Here is a 12,118-nt window from a genome sequence, read left to right as displayed (position 1 = left end):
AAATGAATGTGCATAGAATCACAGCTATACAAAATTAAGGGTTGTGCTCAGTTGCTTTGGCTGTGTACCTGTGAAAAGACTTGGATGCCTAATCAAGATAGCTTCATTAATTCTAGTTGCCGTCACCACAGCTCTGCATTAAAGTCACTCCAGCAGTGCCCCTGAATTAACGTCATTCTCATTTCTTCTCTCAATACATAGTCAAAGTCTCTGCAACATTGCTGGGCAGAAGTACATGCCAGGGAAGCAAAGCCGTGCTTGCTGCAGAGGCAGAACTGAACCCTTTTGTTTGGCAACTTCTCCCACCCCCAACCCTAATACAAGTGCCTTTCCTCCACCCATACATTGGAGGGTGTGGTGCTCCCATCCTTGCGTCAGAGCTGTGCAAACAGATGACACTGAACCAGACTATTTAAGGGGCAGCATTGAAGGGCTCAGCTACAACCTCGAGCCTGCCTCTGTTCTCTTGTGCACAGCTGCAACCTGCACCTCATTTAGAAGGTAGGAGATAATTATTTCACTGAGAAACTGCTATTAGGGTGTGTGGGGGAAGGAAACAGCTAGTGGCTGGCTCCTTTGCTTCATTTTTTTTGTACTTAAGGGTTTCTCAGACTGCACTGAGTTTTTCTTAGAATCTGTAAGAATGAAATCAGCGATGGTCTTCCAAACTGTTGCAGGCGGCTTCACAGGCACTTTGAGTTTAAAAACTCTTCCTCTCTGCCTTTCTTAACCTTTTACTAAACATGTACAGGGTCGATTCACTGCATTTTGAGGAAGCATCTTGGGCAACAAAGCCGAGTTTTCAGGCTGTTGCTGTTTTCAGTTCCAGCTCCTGCTGGGTGGTGTTGCCTGTGCTAAACCAAGAGGCAATGTTACAGTAACTTTTTATATGGAGCAGGCTGTGAAATCTCTTTGAAAACCCAAACCCAACATTTATCAGACAGAATTCAGGTGTCTTTTTAAAAATCCGAATGACATTTCTGCATGCAGTGAAATCCTATACGTGCTTACTCTTCAGAAATAAGCCACATTTAATTCAATAAAACTTCCAGGTAAGTGTGTATAGGATTTTAGTGGCATATGTGTTATGGGTGGGGGGCTGGAAAGGTTGTATAATTTGAATTTTAGTCTCTACACCATAATATTAGCAGCTGGGTTATTTAAGTAACACTTTTTCTTTGCTTTCTTTTTTCGTATCTCACTTACAATTTGTTACTTGGAGATTGGATGTTGGCACTGCTGCCTTTTTTATCATGACTGCAGCAGAGTCTCTGCTGAATGATTTTGGGGCTGTAATTTCTTTTTAAGTTTAAGGAGTTTGGTGATTTTAGCATGTAAGAGACATCTTGACACATTCCAGCCCAATGCAAGCATTTATGTTTTATTGCTGGGTTAAACTCAAGATGATACTAAAACAAATGGGACTTATTTTTAGGTGTACCATATTCTTGTTTCTCAGATGTATGTGAAACAGGTGTTGTATTGAAACCTATAATGCATGTGAATTTACTAGATCTGTCAATTTGTGGGGTCTGCACAAAAATCAAATTTTCACTTTACATTTCTTACCCTCTCACAAAAAATATCTTCAGACATGTCGACTTCACTCCCTCAAAGCATCCTCACTCACACACACACACAGCAAAAGCATTAGTTGTGTATTTCACACACATGTATTCTGAAGGGACACATAACTAAGACTGCTTTAATGGCAACCAATACCTTTTATTCTGAAAGCTTATGCATGTCTACTAAGAAACAGGTCCTGATGAACTCAGTGAGACTTACATACGGGATTGTAGCCTCAGTTACTCTGTCCTATTCACAGCCAGAATGCTGAATAAAAGTTCTCTTTCTCAAAGGTGAATTTAGCTTTTCTAGTTTTCTACTTACCAGAGTGCAAACCTGGAACTGGAACAGCAAGTATACATTTACTCCAGATAAATTAAGGCAGGATGCAGAAAGTGTGGTCTTGTGGTGTAGATCCATGCATTCACATTATCCAGGAAGGAAGTCAACACCTCTTTGTATTTTTTCCCTAGGATGTAGAGATGACATTTAGTGACTCAGAGCAACCAGAACCATGCTAATATAGTAAATATTTCGTTGCCTTTCCAAAGCAGAACATCTCACTTTCAAAAGAGGGGAAAGTGCTTCCCCCTGCCAGCACTGCAAAAGGGAAAGCAAAGAATGGTTTCAGATGGTCAAAGCAGTTGGTCCCCCATCCAAGGATTAACTGGTTATCTTTGCTCAAGCCATAATCAACCAGGGGTATGGATCTCTATGGTCTTTAGTCCCCAGAGGCAGTTAAATGCATCTCTTCCTTGTCTAATTGAGCTGCCAGAATATTTGTTGATTTGGAAGTAGACTATGGTGTGTGTGAAGGAGCCTTTTAGCATCCTTGACAATCTCTTCTTTCTTTTCTTCCCTAGCTATGTACAGTGGGGTCTGCATCTGCCTGCTCCTGGCTGCGCTGTCCACAAGCTCCTTGGGGCAGCAGACTTCAGGGTCCCACAATGCCAATCCTGTGGCTACCGATCTCGAGAAGAGCTTGCTGGAAGCCTACCGGCATGTCCGTACTCCTGGCTCTGGGAAATCTATCCAGCAGCTGGACGGCAACGTTGACCCAAAGGCTAACCTGGGAGCTCTGCTGGCCAAATATCTCCAGCAAGCCCGGAGAGGTATATTTTGAATCATTTTTCTACCCAAGTATACTATGTCAAAGAAATACCCCTGTAAAATTCAACACGTGAATAGCTTCAAATGGAAGGCAGGGTGACCTCTCTTATCATGATTTCCCCTCCGCAAAGCCCAGGCAGTGAGGTTGCATCTTGTTAGTCCAGCCAGGGGAAAGGGCTTCTGTTGATTAAAAAGGTCAATTCTTCAATGCATACAAGAGTGGCTGGTGCCTTTAAAAGAGGGGTGTACAGGTTTCACCTACTCCGACAAGCCTTATCACACCCTTGCTCAGTTTCATCTGCAGAAAGTGTCATTCTGACTCTTCTCAGCTCTGCCAATGCAAGCCCTTCCGACCAGCAAAATAGAACCTCCTCGTGCAGTAGCAGTCTATCTCTAAAGCTCAAACGATAGAGAGAGGCAATAGGGCAGGGTTATTTCCCTTCATGCCAATGGAGCACAAAGCAGAGACATCATCTGAGTCCAAATGACTCTCTTAAAGTTTCATTTGCTGTTGCAACATTCATCCTAACAAAGGCAAACTAGGGTTCTAGAATTGTAGGAAGAGACCCTGAGGATCATCTAGTCCAGCCCGCTGCAATGCAGGAATAGGCAGCTGTCCCATAAGGGGATCAAACCTGCAACCTTGGTGTTATCAACACCGTGCTCTAACCAACTGAGCTATCCGGCTGATAAGGCAGAGAACAAGCAGGCTGTTATGTAAGCAGGGAACAGGGCCAGCCCAAGATATTTTTCCACCTGAGTTGAAGGATGAGATGGTGCCCCCTCCTCGTTCTGCATTCAGTAGCTGACTGGACTAGCAGTTGGAAATGGGCCGTGCAGCAAAAGCAGCTCTGTTCTCCAGCAAAGGGTCAGAGAGCTTAGGAAGAACAGCTGTCCCTTCCCTCTAACTTTTGCCACCTGAGGCAGTCGCCCAACTTTGCCTAATGGTAGGACTGTCTCTGGCAGGAAGGAGAGAATATGGGAAGGGGATAATATGGCAGCTAAGAGGTAGCCCAGAGAAGGGTGGTTGGGGGTGATGAAAGGTCGGAGAAGACCTCTGTCTGGGCATGAGGTGTCTACTCCTACCCCTTGGAGCAGATCAGCTTGCCTTCCCCTTGTCTGGAAAGCTCTGTCCTTCCTTCTTCTTCAGATAACTCCCTCTGGAAACCACTGCCCGGCAGATGGTGCTTAAACTGCCTGGAAAATACCTCGGGGCTTTCCCCCGTCTCTGCGGTGCCATTAGGTAATTCTAGACTCAGGACTTAATGGCTGTGTGTGTATTAATTCACTTACTTGAAATGTGGCAAGCCAGCCCTGTGTTCAGGACAAACCTCCAGGGCTTCACACAGTACGGAGCAGGAGGAGCCTTGACAACAGCGCAGCCCTGGACTTGAGCAGTTGTCTGGCTCTCATTGAGCACGTGAGCCTCAGTCCTCAGAGCTATACTGTTCCAGAGTGAGGCAACCAACCTCCCAGTGTAAAGAGGGCTTGGACCAGGCACACAGTTTAGGGGATGCAACAGGCAACATCCAATGTCCACGTGGGTTAGGCAGCCTGCGTCTTTCCCTGTCCTTCCTCCATGAAGAACAGTGGCAGTGCAGGGCAGAGGTTTCACTTCCTCTCTGATGGTAGTCAGGGGTTGAACCCTGAAAGTGCCCATGGCACATCTGCACTAAACCTCTGCATTATTATTATTATTATTATTATTATTATTATTATTATTACCGTATTTTTCGCTCTATAACACGCACCCGACCATAACACGCACATAGTTTTTAGAGGAGGAAAACAAGAAAAAAAATATTCTAAATGAAACAGTGGATGTATGATTTTTGTGGTTCATGCTGTGGCCACAGACATGTGATCTGACGGTGAGTTTGGGGTAGCCCAATGCAAAAATCCTGAGGATCCACGTGGATCCATGCTTTGTAACCATGTTTTTGCACCACTGCGGCCCCAGGCAACAGTGGGTGCGTGATTTTTTTGGTGCAGGCTGTAGCCATGGACATGCTATGTGATCTGATGGTGAATTTGGGGTGACCCAGTGCAAAAATCCTGAGGATCCATGTGGATCCGTGCTTTGTAACCAGGCTCTCTGCCCCTCTCTTCTCCTCACTCAGTGGCTCTTCTCCCGCTTTGCTGTTTCAAAGTGACCAAAGCGAGCCACGGAGGAGGGAAGGAAGGGGAACCATGGATCCTCTGCTCACGACTGCAGCAGATCCCCCCGCCATCCATAGGCATTTGCTCCATAACACGCACAGACATTTCCCCTTACTTTCTAGGAGGAAAAAAGTAGTGTTATGGAGCAAAAAATACGGTATTATTATTTAAATTTGTATACCACCCTTCACCCGCAGATCTCAGGGTGGTTTGCAGCATAAAAAGACAAGATAAAAACCAAATGCATAATAAAAACAGAGCAAACCACTAACCCCTGGGGGGTCAGGGACATAGCTGTCAACATTTCCTTTTTTTAAAGGGAAATTCCCTTATTCCGAATAGGATTCCTTGCAAGAAAATGGGAAAGTTGACAGCTATGGTCAGGCATGGGTAGCAGTAAAACCAATGTGCATTGTGTTTTGGGTTTGTTTTTTTTAAAGTTTTCCTGCTATTTTCCTTGCCCCTGCTTTTTAAGGCACTGTGCTAACGGAGCAGAGTCAAAAGACATCTGCATAGCTTAGGATTCAGGAGGGACCTCAAGGTTCCTCTAATTCCCCCTGCCTGAAACAGGAACAGAGGAATCACTGGTGGATAGCTCAGTTGGTTAGACTTGGGGCGCAGTGTTGATAACACGAAGGTTGCCTATTCGATCCCCGTATGGGACAGCTGTCTGCTCCTGCATTGCAGGGGGCTGGACTAGATGATCCTCAGGGTTCCTTCTAATGCTACACAGACTGTGGCTTTGTATGGTTTCAGGAAGGGAATATCTCCCAGCCCTACCTAGAGTTGCCAGTGGTTGATCAGCTGGGGCTTTCTGCACACAACACAAATTAGATGCTCTACCATGGAACTCTCTCGACGCAAGAGTCCAGGTTAGACATCTATCCTTCAAAGGATTATGCATATCAGGGTTTCCCAAACTTGGGTCTCCAGCTGCTTTTATGAAGGCTGTCCAGGGAATTGCAGAGAATTCCATCTTTTAGATGCCAAGGACCAAAATAATGTATATTCTACTTGGCAATATATACACAAAGGGCCAGCTATTATAATATAAAAGGCATTTAATAATATGTTAAATGTGCAGCTTAAAATAATTTGTTAAATTTACAGATGTTAATAATACATTAAATTTACAGGTGAAGATCCATTAACCCAAGCTGATTTTTCTAATTTTATAATGCTAGGCACACTTACTAGGGTAGAAACCTAATTAGATCCATTGGACTTACCACTGAGTAAACATGCATAGGGTTGTGTTGCATGTCTCCTGGACTGGTTTCTCTCTCGATGTTATCCTGTTGGATTATCTACATATTTATAAGTTCTCTGTAATGTCAGAGGGGAAAGCATAGAACACCCCAGTTGAGAACAACTTGATCCAGAAGTAAACTCAAATTTATTCCAGTAGAACTTGCTTATGAGCAAGAACTCCAGCCCAGATCACACACTGATTTCTCCCAAGGCTTTCCTAGTCATTCCTACATTATATTCACAAGAACCTATGAGAACTGAAGTGCGGAGAGGACAAAAAAGAAGCACTCTGACCGATTTCAGAAGGCCCTTTGTTACCGGAACAATCTGCCCCTAGCCCAAGATCACACACCCTTTTGTGCCTTTAAGGTGGAAGTTTCCACAATAGCCACATTTGTATTGACTTGTCCAGTCGTCGTACGAACAAGTAGGCAAATCTTTTTATTTTATTTTAAAAGGTGCCCCGTGCAGAAAGAGTAGCCTCTTATACTTTTTAATACATTTATCACATTCAAGGGGTTCAGGACAGTCCATCTTAAACTATCACATGTTTATTTTCACAACTACCTTGTAAAGTGACGCGGGTGGCGCTGCGGGTTAAACCACTGAGCCTAGGACTTGCTGATGAGAAGGTCGGCGGTTCAAATCCCCGTGACGGGGTGAGCTCCCGTTGCTCGGTCCCTGCTCCTGCCAACCCAGCAGTTCGAAAGCACATCAAAGTGCAAGTAGACAAATAGGTACCGCTCCGGAGGGAAGGTAAACGGCGTTTCCGTGCGCTGCTCTGGTTCACCAGAAGCGGCTTAGTCATGCTGGCCACATGACCCGGAAGCTGTACTCCGGCTCCCTCGGCCAATAAAGCGAGAAGAGCGCCGCAACCCCAGAGTTGGTCATGACTGGACCTAATGGTCAGGGGCCCCTTTACCTTTACCTTACCTTGTAAAGTAGGTTAGCTAAAAAATCAGTGACTTGCCCACAGTGAGCTTTGTGGCAGAACAGGGACTTATCCTTATTTTGCAAAACTGTTCTACATTCAGCGCAGAGATGCTTCTACAACACTGGCCCTAAATAAACTAAACTAAACTAAAGCTGCTCCTTCCTTCTTGACCAGAGAAGTGTATTGCCTGCATGGCTACAGATAGTAATTAGCAGTTTTGTATGTGTTTAAGGCATCACCCCATAGTCCCTGCATATACAGTGGAACCTTGGTTGTCGAACGTCATCCGTTCCGGAAGACCGTTCGACTTCCGAACATTTGACAACCGAGGCACAAAGGGCTGCCAGCAAGTTCAGTGGGGGGAATTGAGAAATGAGCCTTGGAAGCCATTCGACTTCTGAGGTGCGTTCGAAAACAGAAGCAATTACTTTTCGGGTTTTCTTCTATTATTTCGATAGTTAACATGTACTTCTATTTCACTCTTTATTTTCTTGTTTTCCCCAAGGTGCTTCTGGAAAGGTCTCTGTGATGGGATTGCAGAGTTTTGACCCGACGCACAGAATAAGAGACAGAGACTACATGGGATGGATGGATTTTGGACGCCGGAGTGCTGAAGAATATGAGTACTCTTCTTAGAGAGTTTCAAACTATGCTTAAAAGAAATGAAAATCAAGTCCCATTTCTGTACAGGGTGGGGGGGAAATTATCATCCTTTTCGAATCAGTGTTTTAAAAGAAAACATATGTATTTGATGTAAATTTGTCTGTAAAACTATACAATGCAATATATATTATATAAACATATGCAGAATTTTCCAGAAAAAAAATACTATCTTTCTCCTATAGTTTCTTACCACTCGGTTGTAGACATATTAAAAAGTATTTCATTCATCCCTCTGTCGTCTGATCGCCAGAATTGTTGATGTGTGTCACAATCACTGCAGAAGGAAAATACCCTCACATCTTTCATACACTGTTAATCTGAACAACTTCCAAAGGAGCACGTTATATATACCAAAAAAATTGCTACGGGCGTTAAGAGGCAATCTGTCCAGATATCAACATGAAAAGCTTTATTCAATGGTTATGAGAATCCATTTCAAATTTAATTCTGATAAATCTCTGGTGAATAGAATGAGTGTCTCAGCAGCAGCTAAGCATTTTCAACTTTAGGTTCTATGCCCAATTTTCAATGCAAAGGTGATACTGATGTTAAATTTTGGTGTGGAAATCTTGGATTTGACGTATCTTACTAAAATAGCTGCTTTTTGCATATGGTTTCAGGGGGTTCAAAGTCTACCCCCATTTTATTTAATTAGAGCAGCGTTGGACATGGAACTGATTTCTGATTTAACATATGTGAGGATGGTTCGGTTATTTTCTTTTGTGAAGTGAATGTGAACATTCTGCTACAGTGATTAATCCTGGAATAAACAAAACATTCCTTGCCTCGTGGTGACTTATACATTTGTTTCGAAATACGAAATGAAGATCCTGCACCTCCCACCCCAAATACGGTTAGAGGGATTACGGTGAAGCTCATTCAGTAGTTTGCAGTGAAATCTTACTCAGAAGTAAGCCTCCTTACATTTAATGTGACTCACCCCCAGGTGTACAGGATTGCAGTCTTAAATATGAAAACCTTCTTGCACTGGGAGCAATCAAAATGGTTTTTAAAAACAAGAACAAACAAAAAACAGCTTTAATTGACTCCAAACATGAGCAAGGTATTATAGGCACACTTATTTATTTATTTTATCATTTATTTATTTTATGATTTCCCACAGGAAAAAATGAATTTAAGTAATAGACAGGGCAACCCTACAGCCTCTCAAGAGATCAACAGTATCACAGAGAAGCATGACAAATTTAAGGAGGAGAATATATGTTTGGATTCCGGGGGACAACTCACTTGTGTTAGGGAGATACTAACCCATAATATTTTTCACTGGCATTCAAAGTATAAAACAGTTTCCAGTTGCTTCTGGAATTGCTGCATTGTGGAAACCTGCCTGCTAGAAGGGCGTAACAGCCCAACGTTCTTCTTTTTGGAATCTCATTTGCATCAGATATAAATAAGCAAAGCACATATACAACTGAGTACTTTCGTGCTATCGGGAAATTTCATAACACTGAAGTGCCTCTGGCTTCAAAATCAAGGAGAACCCAGACGTGGTGACGGCAATTATTTCGCTAAAGAGATTTGTCTTGTCCATTACAGAGTAGAATTCAACAGAGGGCGATCTGCTATCGAACAGCTGTGGGCAAAAGGCGGCTCAGAATCTACTGGTAGATTTCTGAGAGACTTGAAGATCAACAAGGATTTCTGACTCCCCAAATGTCTAACACTGACAACAAAATGACTCCCCCTCCCTTAATGACATGCTGAAACGAAGAAAGCTGGGGGTGGACTGTATGACAAGGAGTGTGCAGATCAAATGTGAGTTGTGCTTAGTTCTGGTACTCCAAACAAATCCTCAGGCTCAAATCCTCAGGCTCCAGGTCCTTTTATTCTAACTGTCTTTCTTTCACAACAGGCTCCGTCTTGGTGGGCCTTGGGGTCCTAGTAAAAAGCAAAATAGATCCTGTAAGCCTGGCATGAACCCATCCTTACAGTAGCAGAGGGGATTTTAAGAGACATTGCTTTTCCTACATGATATGCTATACTTACTGAAATTCCCACTTTTACATAATTACTAAAAGGGCGAGGGAGGCAGAAATCCAATTCCATACCCTCTAAGATTTCTCCAATGAAAATAGGGATGTCCCATTCCATAATAATAACTTTACTATTGATACCCCACTCATCTTACTGGGTTGCCCCAGCCATTTAGGCAGCTTCCAACATATATAAAACATAATAAAACATTAAACATTGGGTGGTGGGAACCTTCCCTATAAAAGGATAGCCTTCAGACGGCTCAGGGGTTGGATAACTCCATATCCTCCAACATTTCTCCAATTAAAATAGGGACGTCCTAAGGAAAAGCGGGACAAATCAGAAACCGGGATGGCTTCTCTAAATCAGGGAGTGTTATGTACTAACCGTGGATCCTAGAACAATAGGCAAGTAGGATCCTAGAATGCAACAACTGATTGGCTTGCAGGAGAAGACCAATCAGGCTCCAGGAAGAAGTTAATCAGCCTATTAGGCTGGTAGGATCGTAGAATGCAACAACTGATTGGCCTGCAGGAAAAGACCAATCGGGCTCCCGGAGGGAAGCAGAATCAGCTAATCAGACGGGACTTATTGTGTAAATAATGTATATAAAAGCCTGAGGTTTGGTTCAATCACTGTTTTACAAGCTGCAATAAAGAGCATGAAATCACTACAGGACTCTGAGTATATTTTAGGGAGATCCCTGGAAAATAGGGACACTTGGAGGGTCAGGATCCGGGCTTTGGTGTACAGTCCTAGCATATTCCACAATACAGCACCAAGCACCATCCTTCCCCCATACATGAATGGGGCGTCAATGCATGAATCAGCTGCTCAAACATCATAGTCATGGTGGAAAGATAAACACTGATGCTTGTCCTGCATATATTACACTACATATTCGCTTTGCTAAGTGGAGATGGTTTTCTGGTTAAATGGCAACAATGTTTGAAGCAATCGATGGGCCTCTACTACATATGGTGGTAGTAGACTCAAATAGCCTGTGATTTGGGCATGAAAATGAGGGGTGGGTACTGAATTCTTCCCCAACTTGCCACTTTGCCCTCATGCTGTTCTTTCCCCCAGCAAACTCTGAGGGGAAGTGAGCCCAACTGGCTGAAGAAATAGGGGAAGGTCTCTTTTCCCCTGAAATATACTCGTAGTTGAGTGTGGATTTCATGCTCTTTATTCAGCTCATAGTAGTGAGAAATGGAAGTTCCCCTGAACTGTCTGCTTTATATACATTATTTACACAATGGGCCCCACGTGATTGGCTAATTCCGGGATTCTCCTGTAGACCAATCAGGTTGCAGATTCACTTCCACCTGGAGTTGGATTGGGTGGCTCCTGCGGACCAATCAGACTGCTGCATTCTGGAGCCTATTGTTCTAAGACCAATCAGACTGCTGCAATTTGGATCCTATTCAACTCAGTACATAACACCCCCTTTACATTTCATGCCACTCCCCATTTCACACATGACTCGGGCAGAGTCGCTCAGCCGTTGCAACATTTGACCCTGAATGAAAGAAAGCAATTCCTGGGCAAAAAAAGCAAGCACATAACACAGAGAGCTTAGGAGAGAGGTTTATTTCCAAACACATCTTGATATATGCGGAACTCTGCCTCATAACCTTCGTATTTCACTGCTTTTAAAATTCTGCCGTTCGTTCGCAGATATTCAAACACGATGCGAAAGCTGCTAAAATATCAACAGCTGGTTCTTCTAATTACAGTGGCACCTCGTGTTACATACGCTTCAGGTTACGTACGCTTCAGGTTACAGACTCCGCTAACCCAGAAATAGTGCTTCAGGTTAAGAACTTTGCTTCAGGGTGAGAACAGAAATCATGCTCCGGCGGCACGGCGGCAGCAGGAGGCCCCATTAGCTAAAGTGGTGCTTCAGGTTAAGAACAGTTTCAGGTTAAGAACAGACCTCCGGAACGAATTAAGTACTTAACCTGAGGTACCACTGTATTTCCAGACCTTTTGGTGCTTGGGTTTGTGCCAAAGTTTGCCTAGGGTTGATCAAAGCAGGCAAGCAGACTAGGTAGGGCTATAAAGGGCTTTGCATTGACTCATCTAGAGCCAAAATGAAATTGGGAGAATATATTGAACTCATTAACTCGTTACTTATTAAAGTATCTTTCAGAGGTCATGACAGAACAGTATACAACTAGTTCCCCCGGCTAATCAGCATGAATCTTTGCAGGGGAAGGGATGGTGTTACTTGCGATACCCAATGAAGGCAAGGGGCTAATCATCCGTTCTGCTGCACCAGAGACGATTACCCTTTATTATTTCTGTTGAAGCAATAAAAACTCAGCACTGTAAATGCGAGATTCTCAAACCCTGGAACGTTAGCGGGTTCTTCAGTTGCGCCGTTGACGGGCATGTGAGTATAATTTTTAAAGGCACAAAGGATTTTCAGCAATC

General features: G+C 43.6%; 1 protein-coding gene across 1 annotated transcript; it reads left to right on the top strand.

Moving 5' to 3' along the window:
• Positions 1-295: 295 nt before the first annotated feature.
• On the top strand, positions 296-8,472 carry CCK (cholecystokinin). Its single transcript, XM_053410488.1, has 3 exons — positions 296-501; positions 2,433-2,681; positions 7,530-8,472. Exons 2-3 carry the CDS (start codon positions 2,435-2,437, stop codon positions 7,658-7,660), a joined length of 378 nt encoding a protein of 125 aa, XP_053266463.1. The 5' UTR covers positions 296-501; positions 2,433-2,434; the 3' UTR covers positions 7,661-8,472.
• Positions 8,473-12,118: the final 3,646 nt, after the last annotated feature.

This window comes from Podarcis raffonei, chromosome 12, assembly GCF_027172205.1.
Source record: "Podarcis raffonei isolate rPodRaf1 chromosome 12, rPodRaf1.pri, whole genome shotgun sequence".
NCBI classification, from domain to species: Eukaryota; Metazoa; Chordata; class Lepidosauria; order Squamata; family Lacertidae; genus Podarcis; species Podarcis raffonei.
The sequence above is the reverse complement of the archived record's forward strand: the minus strand, read 5'-3'. Positions and strand labels throughout refer to the sequence as shown.